The 19,712-nt window shown below is 39.7% G+C and overlaps 1 protein-coding gene across 1 annotated transcript in view; it reads right to left on the reverse strand.

Moving 5' to 3' along the window:
- The window catches only part of SND1 (staphylococcal nuclease and tudor domain containing 1), a 424,132-nt gene that overhangs the window by 224,055 nt on the left and 180,365 nt on the right, over positions 1 to 19,712 (reverse strand). The window contains exon 12 of the mRNA XM_059074202.2: positions 69 to 169. Within this exon, the coding sequence (XP_058930185.1) occupies positions 69 to 169 (101 nt within the window). The remainder of the gene's footprint in view (positions 1 to 68; positions 170 to 19,712) is intronic.

A 19,712-nucleotide genomic window follows, 5' to 3' on the forward strand; every position in this document is an offset into this window, starting at 1 on the left:
GGAGGAGAGACTTGAATAAAGAGACAACTCTCAGCTATGGCTGAGTTGCTACCAGCCAGAACACTCACATTCCTCCAATGGTGACAGTGGCACATGTACGCTCTGAAAAGGCAGGCACCGTCTCTGTGGCTGGGCTGGCCGGTCTAATGTAGTCCACAGTCACGTTGACCTGAAAATAAAGAATCAAGGTAGACCACTGTAAAGTAATTACACTCCAATAAAGATGTTTAAAAAAAAAAAAAAAAAAAAAAGCATCAAGGTAGTTAAGGCTGAGAATTTGCAACACAGCTCACTAGCAGCCCCCTGTGCCAGCTCAACTGTAAAAGCTGACCTCACTCACAGTATGACTTTGTGGGTCTAAAATTTTAAAAAACAACTGAAAGAGCTGAACCACACATTGGGAGAAAACATCTGCAAAAAGCCATCTCTGATAGAGGACTGTAATCCAAAATATAGGAAGAACTCTTAAATCCCAACCATAAGAAAATGAAAAACCCAATTTTAAAGTGGGCAAAAGACCTGGATATCTTACCAAGGAAGACATACAGATGACAAGCATATGGAAAAGATGTTCCACACGTGTCACTGGGGAAATGCAAACTGAAACAACTATGAGCTACCACAACACATCTATTAGAAATAGCCAAAATCCCAAACACTAACAAATGCAGGTGAGGACAGGGAACAAAAGGAATTCTCTCGTTCACTGTTACTGGGAATACAAAACGGTACAGCCACTCTGAGAGATGGTTTTGGATAGAACTGTTTTACCATACATCCCAACAGTGAAAAACTTATGTCCACACAAAAATCTGTACGTGGATGTTTCTGGCAGCTTTATATATAGATGCCAAAACTCGGAAGCAACCAAAGTGCTCTTCAGTAAGTGAATGAATAAAGTGTGGTTCATGAACACAACTGCGTATTATTCAGCCCTTAAAAAGAAATGAGCTGTCGAGCCCTGAAAAGACATGGAGGAATATGAAATACATATTACCAAGAGAAATAAGCCAATCAAAAAGCTATATATTGTATGATTTCAACTGTGACGTTCTGGAAAAGGCAAAAATACGAAGACAGTAAAAAGATCACTGATTGCCAGGGGTTAGCAGGGACGAGACAGGATGAGCAGATGTGAGGGCAGGATTTTGACAGCAGTGAAACTATTTGGTATAGAACTATAATGATGGATACATGTCACTACACATTTGTCAAAATCCGTAGAACACCCAGAGTGAACCCTAGTGAACTATGGACTTTGGATGATGCTGGGTCCATGTAGGCTCACCAATTATAATAAATGTACCACGCTGGAGTGGGATTGTTGATGGCAGAGGAGGAAGTACGTGGGGGGCAGGGGGGAGAGATACGGGAATTCTCTGTACTTTCTGTTCAATTTTGCTTTGAGCCTAAAAGATACTGTGAACCTAAAGGATGACTGATATCAAGAGAAGGAAAAATGGCTGAACCTTTAAGGCCTTACATAAATTATACTCCACAGAGATTTGGAACGCTCCTGGAGGACTCCTAGACATTATGGTAAAGCAGTTCTCTAACCTTTTCAGACTCCTTTGAAAATCTGTTCAAAAATATGAATGAATGCCTCTACAGAAAAACTGCATGTAGTTTCAGCCTGCCATAAGTTCTCAAGGCCTATGTTAAGAACTATCAAGAAGAACAAACAAGATGACAGTCACAGAGATGAGTGGGACTGGTTTCACAATACGTGAATCAAAATGATGCAGCTAACTACACCCAATACCAACAGACTTGGACTTAGGAAATTGGGGGTAGGGGGGTGGGGGGGTGGACTGGACCGGAAGAACCTTTAAATACTAGGTTAATCCTAGTATATACTAAACATATGGATATGGACACACTGAGTGATGCTTCTTCTTTACGAAACCTTTCAAGAGGACCATGTGTGTGTCAAAAGAAAGTTGTAAAAAAAAAAAAAAATAAATAAATAAAAGAAAGTGGTGTCTGGTATCCCTTAGCCAACATAACAGGGTCTGTGTATTATAGCGTTAAGGCAAATGCTTGGCTTTGGCCATGGCCAAGGTTACATACTTGTTACATACCTGTACCGAGGAGTCAAGCACCCTGAAGCCATCCCCATGGTCTGAAAGCCCAGAATTCCCTTTCCTAACTACGACTTTAGTTCCCACCGGTCAGCTTAGAGACGGCACGCTGTACAAGCACCAGGTTCAGCCACACTGCTGGTGAGCAGCATCAAAATCCTTTCAAACTGCCTGTTGCTCAAAAAACCATTTGAAAAATGAATATGGAAATTTCCAGAAGGACAGCTGCCTCCGAATTCTGACTGTCAGATCGCTCACTTGAACGCTCCATCTAATCATGTTTTGAAAGCAACAAGGAGCCACATCAGCGAGAAAGCCAATTAAGGGCTGAAGATAAGGTAAATCTTTCTCATGAGAAGTACTATCATCATACAACAACACAGAAACAAGAAAATATAAAGAGGACTCCTTAGGTCAGATGTCTACACTGACACTACTGCTCAGCCGTATCATCTGTCTAAAGCTAAGGAGATGGAAAAATGTGAGGAATGTGAACAGCCCAGGAGCGGGGGTAGGACTGAAAAACTGGTACCTCCAACAAAGAGGTTTTCACAGCTTCCCTGTAGGCATCTGGCCAGAGTTATTACAGGCCAAAGACAGGGCAAGGAATAGGAGGTCTACACACACAGAAGCAAGGCTGACTCAAATCCCTGGGAAGGAAGGAGTCCTCTGCATGTTGTCTGTACTGACCCACTCTGCAACTCTCCTCTGGCAAGGCCTGATAACTAACCTATGGAAGCAGAAGAGGGCCGGGAAAGCACGTAGACACCTGTTGAAGTTATGGCAAAAATGACCAGGAAATCAGTGTTGTACAGGAGCTAAACCTTAAGGGCGCCCATACCATAGGACGTGAAGTAACTCAGGGCCAAGTTTAAAAAGGGCACAGACACAGGGTATGGTCCAATTTGGGGCATTTGGGGGGCAAGTCACAAATTTGTGGAGATGTTCACCTATTTTTGTGTTTTCACCCAATCCATCTAGTAACAAACTCAAGCCCTCAATTCCACTACCAGGGAGAAAAAAATTCATCCCTGCTTAAAAATAAACTCAGTGAATGTCAAGATTACCTTGCACCTGCCAATGACAAGCCTCCTCCTCAGCAGACAGGAGTGGGACAGCAGCTCATCAGCTCAAGTACATGGCACAGAGTAACATTAGCTCTCTACCCAGAGAGCAGCTAATTCATCTGGAAGGCCACTTGAGTAGCGCTGGTGGTGGTGGTGATGGGGGTAATGGTAACAAACAAAAATGAACCCTTAGCATCTCATCTTCCAGGCCAAAAGGTATGCTATCCCCAAACTGTCTTTAAAGAAAATCAATGGGAAGAGCCCCCCTCCCCAAAATCTTTCATCTTCAATAACCAAAAGAACCAGTAACTACATTCTACATCCACCTGCCAATTAATTTATTTCCTCTATCTAGAGAAAGAACTGAAAGTCAGATTAAAGCGCTCATTGGAGAGGTGACATTATTAAAGAAATTCTCAAATACAAATGAGGCCCTGAGAATAGCCCACAGCGAAGACACACCCCTGCAGACATCTATGACAAACCAGGAATTAAAGTCAATGTGTAATTAGCATTTATGTCCCTCTCCAGGGGATTCTGAGATCTCTTCTCCTGCCCTGGAGTTTTTCATCTCTAGATACTTATCCCTGACCTGTCAGTCACTTTTGGAAAAGAGCAGTTTCAATTAAAACAACTGCAAATCTTAGCAAAGTCTTCATCTGAATAGTGGATAACCTGAATTTTGTGCTTGGGGGTAATTACACAAAGACTGGCATGAGTTGAAAAGAAGTAATGGGTTAATGCAAATGTGTTCTTCATTTTTCCAGCAAAGATACTCCTGGAACACTGGGTATGCAGGAATTTACATGTACAGGACACAGGGCAGGGCCTGATCCCTCTTTACAGCAAGGACCACAAGGAGGCCAGGGCTCCCTGCTGGTTCCACCTGTCATTCTCTTATTGAATAAGTCACACATCACATCCTTGGGCCTCACTTTTCTCATGTAATTCGCCTGGTAAATGAGAGCACCAGACTAGAACTTTAGAGCATCACTGAACTCTAGAATTCTAGAAAATAATTTAGCCAGACATGGTGTGCTATGTAGTGTTTTCTTAGATCGGTGTAATTCCTACCCTACATTTACTACTATGAACTAGTACAGATAGAGTGAAAGTGCCAGGAGAGGGAAAAAACATGCCTTTTATTCATGGAAACTGCCATAATAGGGCCTGTACGGTAGGAGCATACACAGGGAATATTTGTTTCATGAATGGATACGTGTATTCAGGAACCCTTTCAGACATAAAATTCTGGAGGATACTTTCGAAATGAGGTGGTCAGGCATTTTGAGCACCACTTAGTCAAGCTGTTAACCATTCTGTTTCATATATTAATTTAAAGCATGAAGGAGGGAAGACATATATTGAAATTGGGATAATGCTTTAGATTAAGAAAAATATAATTCCCTGTATTATTTCTCAAAGAGGTTCTCAAAGAAAAGAAAGGTAGCAGGTAATCTGATTCCTCCTTGGTGCATTAGATTGTGGAATATTCCTTGAAAACAATTTCAAGGACCCTTTGGAGGAACTAAGATGAGAACTTAAAACCAAATTTGTATCCCAATCTCTTAGAAAGTCTGGAACAGTTTAGTCCAAAAGAATACACTTCAGACACACCTAAGGAATTCTGACAACCTATGGATACTCTTCACGTAACTAATCGCTCACTAGAAAAGTGACAAACCACCAAAGAACTTCATAGACTTTATGATGCTGATGATACTGAAATGACAAAATCTGCATGCCTAAGCATAAAAGATACATAAGATTTCCAGGCCACAGTCTGAGTTTAGGCTGTTACGTGAGGGTATTTTGCATAATTACTATATAATCCCACCCACTATTCCATGTGGCCAATCATAAATTCACAAAGAGTTGTTCAAAAAAATACCCTGGCTTAAGAAAAAAGCTCTCGTATGGCCCGTCATTCTCATGACAGAAACAGAAAACACATCATCTGGGCAAGTCTGGCTAAGGCAGCCGGGAGACAAAAGTAAGTGGAACAAAATATTTTACGCAGCTTAGATAAGAGCATGGACTCTGGGAGCTGCCAGACTGCAGGCTTTGGTTACCAGCAATTCTACATATGAGCTATGAGAACTTGGAAAAGTTACCTCACTTCCGTGCTTCAGTTTAACATGGATAACTCTACCTATATCATTGTTAGAAGAAGAAATGTATTAATATACATGAGGCATTTAGAGCAGGGCCTGACTCATACGAAGCTGTGTCAGTTATTTTTAGACAAACATACTGATTTTCTTGGAGGAGAGCCTGGCACAGAGTAGGTGATAAGTATCTGCGAGATAAATACATAAACACACGCATACGTGCATAAACAAGATGCATGTTGACTTTAAATCATTAGGCAGAAACACTCAATTAAATACACTTTTCCCCTTAAGGAGTCACAGCAAACAGGAGTATGTACCTCATACATATTTCATCCCAACTTACAGATAAATATGGCTTATTTAAAGAATGATACACTACTTAGTACTTATTTAGACACTTTGCAGATTAATTTTGCAGGTACTAGTTGGGGAGATTTTATTTACGAAAGATAATTGAAGTAGAGTGTGAGGAATCACCTCAACTAACAGGTTAACTAGAGGAATTTGGGGAGGATACTCCTTGCCTTACAAAATCAGGAAGACAAGGAACAGAGAGCAACCAAGTTTCCATTTGCTGTGGGCATAATAGGACAATACTTAATTTATGCATTCTTGACCTTTTTTCTCTGCTAACAAGCAGCATAGGTAATCATTCTAAAAATGTGAGATACCTTTTTTTTTTTTTTTAATTTGAAAAACAGTTCAGTCACCCATTCATCTAGATATAGGATGAGCTTCAAAACAAAATTGCCAAGCAGCCTCTTGGTCCTGCTTCTGGGCACACTGACCTCCCAGCTGAGCCATCTATTCAGGCATAAGCTAAACTCATAAAAGGATGTCAAACGTACCCTGTGCTGTCTAGGAGGCAACAACAATAAGAGCCACAAATGAGAGCAACATATGCACATTGACATTTTCTAGCAGTGACGTTAAAAAAAGAAACAGATAAAGTTACTTTTAATAGTATTTTTGATTTAACTCAAAATATCCAAAACATTATCATATCAACATATAACCAACATTATTTTTAAAGCATTGGGTTTCTTTTCCTTCTTTCACTGACAAAGTCTTTGAAAACCAGTGTGTGTTGTGCAGGAACAACACATCTCAGTCTGGACCAGCAATACTTCAAGTGCACAATAGCCATACACAGCTGTGGTGGCGATACTGGACTGTACATGCCCAGACTGTCCATTAAGGGACTAGAGTCTTAGCCTCAATCCTCTATTACATGACCCTACCTTTTGTGGTTATACCTTTCTCTAGTTTCTACCGGGAACTTTTGTTATCTTCTATTTTAAGATTCCTTGTAAATACTCAAACCAAATATGAAAAAACATGGTAAAAAAAATGTTTATCATTCATTTTCTTATTTAAAAAATCTATTATTTAACTAGACTAGGAAGGCAAGCTACTTAATTTTCAGTTCCAGAAAACAATTTCAGGGGTGAGAATAAACGTGAACACAAAGGGAAAAAAATTCCTCTAATTTGTAACTATCATTGTAAAATATATTCTGTTCAGTATTTGATGAAGATACTTTTTCAACGACTTCTCTACCAACTCAATGGTTGGACTTAATCATTGAGTTGCTGACCTAAGTCTAGAATTCTTCACCTTAGTGTTTGAAATGTACTCTCATGGTAACTAGAAACTCACATTAAAGAAATATCTGCTTTTGTAATTATGATTAATGCTTCTGTTGAGTATTGGTATTATTAGAAAGAAAATGAGCAATTGGTAGATGTGAACTGTTTATGTTTATGTTCACAATCAAAAGCTGAAATCTCTGTGTCCCATTACGACATCGTTTAGCTCTGGCATGTCTTAAATTAGAAGAACTTTTACAGATACACTGACAAAAAATTATATATCTACACTGCAAAGAGAAGGAGACAAACCAATGATCCTTTCCCACCTCCTCCAAGCCACAGCCCAGATGTATTCGGTAACACCCCCTTCAAAATCATTGTAATTAGGTGTTAAGGCTGGCTGTTTATTCACATGTATTTATGTTGCTCTCTCTGAGAGAGAGCACCCTTCCCACCTCCCCCTGCAAAGTCAGGACTATTTTGAGCACATTTCATTTTCATCAGTGGAATGTTAACCTCTACTGCTTCACAACCTCCATGAGCACAGAGTCAAGGAGCTTTCTTATTTGATGCATTTCTGACAAAATGAACCCATTTCTCCCCACCCCCGTGTCGAATGGGCAAATGCATTTATCTGTTTTGAGAGGAAAGGTAAAACCCAGCTTCATACGGGGCCTATGGAGATGCTAAGAGTCTCTACCTGACATTAGGCATTCATTTAAGCGGACATCACTACTCCCTGATAAACACTCAGTTTGGTAAGTATTTAATTAGAAGCATACACAGGCATGAGATCCACAAGTAAATGTGAAAACATTTTATGTAAAGGGCCATTAGAGCTGGGCAAAGATTTCTAGAAGTAGTGATAACACCCTGACAAAAACATAACATTAAAATGGTTGGAAACGTGATGCATAGTTTATGTATGAGGTAGATAACGAGCACATATAAAAACCAGGGAAATGAAGTTCTGACCACTGAAAATATTTCAAGTAAATCTGATGAGGATCAAAGACAAACAGAAACCACTATGTGAGAGTAACCTTGCAGCTGCAAGCATTTTCATTAATCCTCTTGATTCTTAGGTCCTTATAAACTTACAGATATATCTAAAAAGTGTAACCTGTTTGCATTAGTGCTCCAACCACTATATTACTCATTATTGCATCATGGTTTAACTCATCCGAACACCTAATTTTAATACCACAGCGTCTGTACCAAAGAATGCCAAAGGCCCCCCAAAACACTACTGGCAACTGTCCCACAGGTTCCCTGCATGTCTCGTGTCTCACTTCTCCTCAGAGCCACCATCTCCACTGCTTTCCCCTGGAGGAGGAAGGTTGAGTGTGGGTCATTTTTCTCCTCTATACAAGTGTCAGTCATGGTCATCTGTGTCCAAAGTTTCCCAGGTCAGCAGCAGTCAGGGGAAATTAAATCACTCCGCCCAGAGCTCTCCCTGTTGGAGTTCCAGCCACACAAGCAGCACAAATAGACGGATACTCATGCCTTTGTGTAGAATACACACAATGTCACCCAGTCTTGAAAACAACAGCTGTAATAAAGCTAAGATGAGAGGCCCAGGGATATGAAGAAAGGGGATTTGCTTAATAGCATCTAAGAAGTATTACTGGAAGAAAAAGGATGCTTTTAAGACATGGATAAAAACAAAAAGGTTAAATTACATTTTCTCTGCAAACATAATATGTGCCAGTCTACAAAGGAAAAGGCCACTCACCAAAAGGCCAAACTGGGAAGCCAAAGCAATCAAAGTGGGAGCTAAAGCAGTCACCCAGCCAAGAGTTCCAATCAATTCCTATTGCTCCGGGGGTCAGGTATTGCAAAGTCAGTACAGAAAAGCCACCATGCATTCACTACAGTTCAGAGCACACCTATTTCTCCAGCATGCCCGTGAGCTGCCATTTAGAAGTCACTCAGACAAAGGAAATAAACACTCAGGTAAGTTAACTTAAAGGTGAGAGTTAGAATGGTGAATTGGACTAGAAGTGTATCTTGACCTCAAAGGAGGAGGATGAAGAAAAAATATAATTCTTACTTAAGGATTACCTGCCAATGGCACAAAGAAAAATAGCCCAAAGATACAGCTCTTCTGGTGTATAAGTTATTCTTGGTTTCGTTGCTAAGAAAAGATTCCAAGAGAGTCAGGTGTTAACATCATAGGCCTTTCTTCCTTTAGATATACCTTCCTCTCCCTGTATTTCACACAGAAGATAGAGGCCTACTAAATGAAACGAAGTCCCTTGATCAAAGGCACAGCGTGCACAGAGCAATAACACCTAAGGTCAATGTCTGAAACTACACACGGACACTGATCAAAGACCATCCTGATTGCATCTGTATCCACCTCCAAATCCAGGTCCCTTAACAAAAACAATGTATGTCTATGCACACAGCCAAGTCCCCAGCCCGCAAATACGTTATTAGGAAATTAGGTGGTTAGCACTGGATTGTAAACCTAGGTCAAAGGCACCAATTACGGCCTAAATTCATGAAGCAAATTGCCTCTCAGCAGCTGCATAGCCAAAGAAGCCCTCTCCCACACTCAAAGTTCTTCCACTTCCATTACTAACATAAAGATACAAAGTGAAGGAATTTCAAAAAATTAAAAATAGAATTACCGTAAGATCTAGCAATTCTACTTCTGGGTATATTCAATCCAGGGTCTCAGAAATATTTGTACTCCATGTTCATAGCAGCACTAGTCACAATAATCAAAAGGTAGAAGAAACCCAAATGTCCACTGATGAAGAAACAAAATGTGGTAGATACACACAATGGAATATTTTTCAGCCTTAAAAAGGAAACTCTGACATATGCTATGACTTGAATGAGTATTGAGGATGTCATGCTAAGTTATATAAGCCAGTCACAAAAAAGAAATACTGTATGATTCCACTTAAATGAGGTACCTAGAGTGGTCACACTCAAAGAAACAAAGTAGATGGTGGTTGCTAGGGACTGGTCGGAGGCCAGAACAGGGAGTTGCTGTTTAATGGGTATACTTTCAGTTTTGCAAGGTAGAGACTGACTGCAGGACAATGTGAATATATTTAACACTACTGAACTGTACACTTTAAAATGGTTAAGATGGTAAATTTTACATAATGTGCATCTTGCCACTATTATGTGTGTGTATGTGTGTATTTTTTTAACTTGGGGTAGTCTACCCACGTAAGCCAGGCAGAGGCCAGACAACTGCAGAATCTCCTTGAAGAATTCAAGAGGATACTTGTATCACTTTCCCAAGAAAATAGATGGTTACCCACAGGCAGGAGTGATTAGAAGTCCTGTACCAAAACCCATTAACAAAGGAGTAGAAGTCTCAGTCATGGAGGACAAATCATTCCATCTTTCTCAGGGTATGCAATATCTATTTTCTCGCTTTCTAAGAAGAGCCAACTGAAGCTGCACGTCTAGGTTCCACAAGTCTAACTAGATGTACCTGCTTCACCATTTCTCAGAGGCAGCTGTAGAATGGGATAGAGTAGCCTACAGCTCACTGACTTCCTATAAAATTGTCACATAACTTTGGAAGTCTTGCGCTCTGACACGTTCCCTCTCTGAGGAACAGTCCTCCGTAGAGATCTGTCACGTGTAGATCTACCCTTCTGGGGAACTTTTTATTGCCTCCCACCATAATTTCCCACCTCTATCTAGTTCTCCAGAGGAATTTAATCACTGTTGTCCATGCTCTTCTCTAATGAACATTCAGTTTGCACATGCTTCTCTAAGTGGCATTTTTACTGTTGGCAGAAACCTAAATTGGTACATCTTTTGCAGTCAAACTGGCAATTGTACTAACATTTAATATGTGGAGGTCTTCTGACCCAACAATTCCACTTCTAGGAATTTGGTCTATAGAAACAAAGATGTATGTACAAGCATTCTGTCCTTTGCATTCATGGTAGTTTAACACAAATGCATAATTACAAGTTGTGATCTAACTCTGACACTAGCCCAAGTTCCAAGTTGGCAGTCACCACGGCAATTTTTTCCCTCTATATTACAAGCATGTCTCAATAAATACACTGTAGCTGTTAAAAACAAGGGAGAGATCTATATATTCTGCTATGACAACATGTTCAAATTTTAAAAAGCAAAAGTACAATGGTAGCTATAATCTTATTTGGGGGAATTCAGGGACATACATAGAAACAATCTGGTGGAACCGACCCAACACTGTTAGAAGGGCTTACCTTCAAAGGTACTATTATGGGGCACGTTCAACTTTTCTCAACATAGACTTCTAAGATTTTTTTTTTTTTTGGCAGTACGCGGACCTCTCAATGCTGTGGCCTCTCCCGTTGCGGGGCACAGGCTCCGGACGCGCAGGCTCAGCGGCCGTGGCTCACGGGCCCAGCCGCTCCGCGGCATGTGGGATCTTTCCGGACCGGGGCACGAACCCGTGTCCCCGGCATCGGCAGGCGGACTCTCAACCACTGCGCCACCAGGGAAGCCCGACTTCTAAGATTTTAAAATTACATTTGGAGGAGAGAAAAATACGATTGAGTTAAAAATATAAACAAGTGGTAGCTGGAATAAAATATACAACGGAAAACACGTACTTTTATTAAAAAACAAACAAAAAACTGGCCTCCTCACAACCAGAGACTTCAATGTTAAATATCTATTTCATTAGACTAATTCCCAGGATGAGGCCAGGGTCACCACTTAGTAGTGTCTGCCAACCAATAAGGATTATACAGGGCAGGCTATACACTGTTAGAAGGACACTTCCAGGTGCCCAGTGGTGCACTGTTTCCATAGCAGGTGGGCATCACTGTCTGCAAATGAACTGTCAATCTCATTGTGCACTGATAAAGCTGCTGCCACCACCACCTGCCTGCCATATGTTTTCCCTACTTGTCACGTAACAAGGAACTGCATTTTGGCACACTGATCGCTGACAAGTCTGATACTACTGCTCAGTGTTTGTTATAACTAGCTGCAACACTTCATACAGCCGAGGCAGCTACATGATGCCTCACAGGATGCAGGACATAAAATATTACTTTGCCAACTGACCACTGACTAAGCCCCCAATTTTTTTCTAATATAAATTTATTTATTTATTTATTTATGGCTGCATCGGGTCTTCGTTGCCGTGCGCGGGCTTCTCACTGCGGTGGCTTCTCTTCTTGCGGAGCACGGGCTTCAGTAGTTGTGGCTCGCCGGCTCTAAAGCGCAGGCTCAGTAGTTGTGGTGCATGGGCTTCTCTGCTCAGAGGCCTGTGGGATCTTCCTGCACCAGGGCTCAAACCCGTGTCCCGTGCACTGGCAGACATTCTACAGCAGACTACCCTGTTGTTCTTCCTTTACTTCTAAGTCAAGAGCTGCTAATCGAAGGGCTGTGCCCCATCTCCAATTCACGCCCTGGGATCCTGTTTCCCATTAGTGGAATAAACAAGGAACAGAGACTTCCCACTCTGATACTGAATTCATTTTGTCTTCCTTAATCATCATGATACAGTCAATAAAGACTGACTGATGACAGTCCCCGGGGTTTCCATTTTTAGCTCTAACATAATGCACAGATTAGCCAAAGGTATGACATCATAGGTCAAGAACTGGTGGTGACGGAACACAATAGCACAGCAGCAGGTCATCTGAAGATAATGAAATATGGTAAACCACGTTTGGTGTACCAACAATCTGCCTCCACAGTCACTGCTCCTATTAGTAGAACTCTAACTCATGCACTCCTGTCTGTCTATACCAGAGAATCTCAAAATATAACGCTTGTTATCCACACCTAATCAACAGACTGGGAACTCGTTTCCAAAAAGAAGGAAAGCAGATTTTCAGAGCCTGACATTATCTTTTTAGGTAAAAGAAAGTGAACACACAACCGTGAAATCAATCAAGCATGTGAACCAAACGTTTTTTCCCATTAATAATGAGAACATAAAGGTAATTATCCAACAGCAGGTTCTATGAATTAGCAAATCGCTGGGCAAGTATATGCTTCCCTTAATGAGGGGACTGATTGCACATTTCAGCTGCCACTCCCATCCCCACTCTCACCCACCACTCAACTCACTGGACAAAATGCCACGCAGCAGTAGCATCAACAAAGAAACACCAAGTACTGCTTGTCATTCATTCAGCAGCCATTCCACCAACAGTCAACAACAGTCCAAAGTATACTAATTCAGTAAATTTTAGTATAACCACAATGCTGTGCAACTACCACCATTATAATTCCAGAATACTTTCAGCACCCAAAAAGATACCCTTTACCCATTGAGCACTCAATTCCCCATCCCCTGGCCACCACCAATCTACTTATTGTCTCTTTCAATTTGCCTGTCTGGGACATTTCCTTTAAATGGAAACATACAATAAGTGGTCTTTCGTGTCTCGCGTCTTTCACGTGGTATAATGCTTCCAGGTTCATCCAGGTTGTTCCATATGCCAGTACTTAATTTCCTTTTATGGCAGAGTGTACACAGTGTGTGCATATACCATACTGTGTTTATCCATGAAAATATACTTTTGAGACTGCAGCCATAACAGAAAGTACATTGAGAACCACTTTAATAAAATCTCATTATAATGATAAAAATAATTTTTTTTTTATAACAAGAAAGTACCTTGAGAATCAGTTGAGAGCAGCTGATACCATATGCAGAAGAGCCTACTATCACTGACACAACTAACTAAGCCGTCGCAGTCAAATCACATAAGGGAAATATTTGAATCTCCCAACCTGTCTGGTTCAGAGAACCTCAAGCAAATCCATGTATTTTTTCTTTTCTTAAAAGCCACTCTTCCATAAAGAGGAAGAAGAAATCTTTCAGGGCCTAAGTATTGTGGGATGGTTCAAATAACCAACCAACCAGCCACTTCAGAGGAAAGCAAACTTCTTCCCAACAGGTCATGTGCTCAGGACAAACAGCAGAGGCACTGTGTAGAATGCCAAAAATTATACAGATACCATCTATGGAAATATTCTTCCAAAAGACACAATCCTGTAAGGCTTTAACCCTCCCACTGGCTACAGCTGCTTCCCAGTTTCCTTGCACACACTCACTCATGATGAACCAGACTGTAACTCTGGTTTCAAGGATCCTCATATCTTCATTACTTAGCCTGTTTGAATACATCCTTTTGGTATCCACAGCAGTGCATCTCTCTCTGACCTGTCACATATGCTCATTTCTATGTGATGGTCTGCATACCAGCTGACCCAATTCCTCTCCTGCCTGCACCAATTCCACAGTGGAAAATGAATGATAAATTCTTCTATAGCACAGAAGGAAAGGAATAAACAGAAAGACTCAATGAGCCCTCCTCCATAATTTAGCACGGAAAGATTTTTTTATTCTTCTGCTACTAAAGAAAAGTCTCCATGTCTTTTAGCACATAAGATAATCTCAAAATAGGAAAACTGGTTTACTCATTACGTAACTGTTTGAGCTATAAATTTATTAACCTGATCATCAAAAGACCAGATTAAGAATATAGTGAGGATATATAACAACATTCTGGCACTGTAGAATTACCACAGAAGTTTAGACAACTCTGTGGGAAAGAATTAAAGTCCAAACTTCTAGCAGCTCTAGAGGGTAACAGAAAAATGCCCAGTGAGTGTAAGCAGAATATACTGATACAACCACCTGGATCACACAACAGTACCAACCTCCAAACACTAGAAAATCACCAACTGAGGCTTCCATCTAGAGCCGAGTTTATTGCGATCATTGGCCAAGGTCTTTATGCAAACTCCCCTAAGGAGAGACTTCTTGAACAATCTCAGAAGAATTGTCTGAAGCCCAATCATTTCACTTCATTCAGTACATTTCAGAACTAGCAGGTATAGGAAATGGAAATCGAACTTACTGTATTAGAGAAAGTGCAGGCAAAACTGCTATAAATACATGCTAAATTTCATATATATGAATGAAATCAAGCAGAACAGTAACATATATCAAAAAAAACAACAAGAAAATTTCAGGTTAATTAGGTGAAAAAGAAACGATGGGTCCATAATATATTGTCTATTTTCTCTGTAAAAGATAAAGATGCATAGGTATGTTTAAATCAAATGAAATGATGCACTTATAAACAGAACCTGCATAACAAATGGTTGTAATTGATAGGTTATAAATAGAAATATTTAATAAAATGCACATTCTGTTAGTGACATCTGATAAAATTCCTGTGAGCAAATGTCATGATAAACATAATACAGCAATTCAATCACTAAAATATTCAATGATAAGTGTGGGGTTCAAAAGCCTAGAAAAACATCCCATAGTTAATAGGAAATTATAGGCATGTTAGAGATACCCTGATCTGGAGCAAATGGGGAAAACAAAGAATTAACTGGCATTGATCTAAGCAGCTCCCAAACCTGGAAAGAATGAACATAACCAATTTTTAACAATTCCACAACATATCAGCAACCAATCTATCTGTGAGAGCTTTTTTTTAAAAAAAATACACATTTCTGCTTCTCTTGAATATTGTGAGACTATATTTTAGCTGCTTAGAGGTGAATGGGCTGTGGAGGAGGGGGAGTCACAATAACATCTACAACATAACAGTTATTCAGAAAGATTAAATAATCTGTCCGAAAATTAGGCAAGACGGGGCTCTTCTGCAATATGGAATGGCAAACTCATACAATTTGGAATAGGGTAGCTTACAAAGACTGAAAATGGAAAATATCTCAGTAGTAAGTTACTTTTTAATGATTAAGTTAAAATTTTTATTACTCTACAAAGATTTTTTTTTTATTCCAACTCTTAGTTAGCTAAGCTTTTAAGGGATAAAGTAAAATGAATGACTATTTAAAATCAAATGAAAGGAATCACAGTTATTACCTAAGGCAAGCATATACCACTATGTAAGAAAAAGCAGATTCAGAGGAGTTATGTGAATTACCCAAATTTAAAGAGCAATTCAATGAAAGAGTTGTAACTACTAGAGCCTAAATATCAGAGCAAATAAAATGTGAAATTATAAGAATAGTAATCCACAATAAAAAGTCATTTCAGTAAATTAAGCCATTATATGTCTGCAGAGATTTACAGTCTAAGAGGCCAAGGTCTTCCAAGTCTGAGAAGCTACCCTTAAATACAGGATACAATGCAGATGACTGAAGGGGTAACCCATGAGAAGCCTGAGACAGACTTCCAACTTTGGTTATTTCCTCTGGTTCTCTCCAAAACTACCCAGCTTATTGCTGTATCTCCTGCTGATCTCTAAGCAAGAAAAAAAAAAAAAAAACCCCAAAAACCCCGATTTTGTTGCTATGTTGCTTTAAAATAACTAAGGGAATAATGGAAGGTTAAAATTAAGCATTAAGAACTAGACTAAATGAAATATATGGAGAAGAATAAAATTCAAGTTTAAAATTAGAATTAAAATCTCAAAAACCGGGCTTCCCTGGTGGCGCAGTGGTTGAGAATCCGCCTGCCGATGCAGGAGACACGGGTTCGTGCCCTGGTCCGGGAAGATCCCACATGCCGCGGCGCAACTGAGCCCGTGAGCCATGGCCGCTGGGCCTGTGCGTCCGGAGCCTGTGCTCCGCAACGGGAGAGGCCACAACAGTGAGAGGCCCGCATACCGCAAAAAAAAAAAAAAAAAAAAAAAAAAAAAAAAAAAAATCTCAAAAACCAGAAGTATGACTTTTTAAATGGGAGAAAATATATGGGACTTCAAAGGGGGGAAGCTATTATACTTCTTAAATGACCAAATCCTATGTAAAAAAGCACTCAACATCAATTAAAAGACTTATTACATATGAATTATAATTATATATAAATTATACATAAAAGAAGCTTTTTTGCCCTTAACGCTTCTAAACTTTAGATCCTTCCAAATCTAGAAGCCTGATTCTGTATGCTCAGTGAATCTAGTTGATTATACAGTATGGCATGTTTAGCGAAACATAAAATAAAGCGACGGTACCATAGTTCAAAAAATTAAGATGAACGCAAACTGGTAAAATAAATTATCATACAATCATGGAATAAAATTACACAGCCATTGTAATTATTACTTTAAGAAATTTCATTTAAGGATGTGAGGAAATGTTCAGGTTATGCTGTCAATTGAAAAAAATAAGGACATATAGATTTATTTGTATGTTTATATTTGAATCAGAGAAAATACCTCAAAATGTTAACAGTGCTTTGAATTACTTTTAATTTTTCCTTTATACTTTCCAAATTTAATACAACAAACATACATTGCTTTTATAATCAGGAAATCAAAAACCCACAGAAGGAAAACAAAAGATCATCACAGTTAAGGTGTGGTCCAAGGTAACAGTAGTCACACTCGTAAAAAGCATAACCTGTGTGTCACTGATAATAAGGGAGACTTGATTCCCTGGCTCCAATTCTCCAGAAGGCTTGGAATCAACTGAAAAAATTTTATTCGGTGCTCGCATGTTCCTATTTCCCTATTTTCAAAAATAACTTACAAATTATAGTAACCGAGTCTAACATTCCAAAAACCAGAGAAAGTATGTGGCGAATACTTAACCTGAGAAGGAAGTCCATGGGGTCACTCCCAAAGAAGAAAGGTCAAGAAAGAGGTCTGTAAAGCTTTCCAAAGTGAAGAACTAAAGAAATAAGATGGTCAACAGTAGCAAGATGGCTAGAGGGACTTCCCAGAGGGTCTAGTGGTTAAGACTCCACCTTCCAATGCAGGGGGTGTAGGTTCCATCCCTAGTAGTGGGGGAAACTAAGATCCCACGTGTTGCGCAGTGCAGCCAAAAAAAATAAAAGAAAAAAAAAAGACTAGAATTACTCAAAATAAAGACACTCCATGGCTCAAGAAGACAAATCTCTTTATGCATTCCCATTTGTATCTGTGGAAACTGCATAGGAATCCTTCATCTTTTCCTAGCAGTGCAAATGCTACCTCTACTAGAGTGATGACAAGACCAGCACCATGAAAACGGATGAAGATCAGAATTTACATTCGAGACTATATAGCCAAAGTGAATTCTAAACCTAAATTGGTTTAGTCCTTAGAACTTGCAGGTAATTTTGGAGGCCAACAAATGACCATAGTGCTGAGGATGTACCTGGCCTAACTCATTTCAATCAATTTTGGTTAATATGCACTTTATTGTAAAAAGGACACCATATAGAATCAGTGGAAACTTGAGAGTAACACTATGGAGAAATGACAATATAATATGACACTAACTGAACAATCAGTTAACCTACATCTTTAAATAAAGCCACATTTCTACTTCATTTTGTTCTCAATATACCTCTTATTTAGTACTAGCATAAATCATTAATTGCTATAAACAACCAAGAATCATCACTCTATAATACAAAAAATAACAAACCTCTCACCTGAAGTATCAGTGAAGTACTTTAAACAAAACATGTTACCTATGGGATTAGAAATAAACCCATTTCACAATATTACCTCAAATGTAATCAATCTTTGAATTCAACCTCTTAATAGTAAACCAAGCGGCAATAATATTTTGAAATGCTGGATTAATTAATTGAGTGTTCAACTGGGAGTTGAAAGGCAGGACATCCAACATTTATTTCTAACTGATGATCAAACAGCTGTGCTTGTTGGATAGGTAAGTTCAGGACACAGAGACTTCAGTTTGGGGCTTCAAGATTGAGACTTTCAGAGAGACTGGGGGTTAAGAAAGAATGCTGGATGGGGCATACTTTGTCCTTTATTTAGCTTACTTTGGGTCACAGTAAATTAAGTTCTCATCATATCTCCTGCCACTTCCCATGGAAACTCTATCAAGATATAAAAAAATGTACCTGGACTCTCAGAAAAGAAGCAAACTGGATATTAAGAGTACTCTCCAAGCTCTCCCAGCCCCAGGCCCACTCCCACTTCCTCTGAGTCAGGCAGATTCAAGTCAGTGTCACTGAGCACTTGGGGATCAAAAAGGTTTTCTTAAAAAGAAGGGCAAGCAATAGACTGTCATCCTGTTAGATTGGTTTTAAAAGCAACAGAGGGGGGCTTCCCTGGTGGTGCAGTGGTTAAGAATCACCTGCCAATGCAGGGGACACGGGTTTGAGCCCTGCTCCAGGAAGATCCCACATGCCACAGAGCAACTAAGCCCATGCACCACAACTACGGAGCCTGTGCTCTAGAGCCCGCGAGCCACAACTACTGAGCCCACGAGCCACAACTACTGAATCCCACGTGCCTAGAGCCGGTGCTCTGCAACAAGAGAAGACACTGCAATGAGAAGACTACGCGCTCACTGCAACCAAGAGTAGTCCCCGCTCGCCACAACTAGAGAAAGCCTGAGTGCAGCAATGAAGACCCAACGCAGCCAAAAATAATAAAATAAATTTAAAAAAATAATAAAGGCAACAGACACTAAAGAAAATAAAATGATGGCTGTCTTTCTCTCATTCAACCTTATCAGGACATAGAATAGAGCAAGTTCACATTTTAGTTGTCATATTATATACTGCTCCCTGTTCTTAATTTTCCTAAGCCCTGACTCAGTAGTTTGCTATTATCGATTGAGCTCTTACAATGTGCCGAGCACTGCACTAAGTGCTTTCCATATATTACCTCATTTAATGCTCATGACAGGACTGAATTATGTAATGCTACCCCAGAGATTCAAACCCATGTCTATCTGGATCCAAAAGTCCACGTGCTAAACCATGACAAATAGCCAAAAATAGGATATTGATTATATACTCACTAGATATTAAATGATAAAAGTACCTCACATAGAAGTCAATTTAATGATACAGGGAAACCATCATACTGAAGGTTACAAAACACTAGGTATCATATAATTATTAGCTAAGTTGAAAATTATGCAAATACCCAAATGCAAAGAAAGACTGGAATAATATACACTCAAGTATTA

The sequence above is a fragment of the Kogia breviceps genome, chromosome 9 (genome assembly GCF_026419965.1).
Source record: "Kogia breviceps isolate mKogBre1 chromosome 9, mKogBre1 haplotype 1, whole genome shotgun sequence".
Lineage (NCBI taxonomy): Eukaryota > Metazoa > Chordata > Mammalia > Artiodactyla > Physeteridae > Kogia > Kogia breviceps.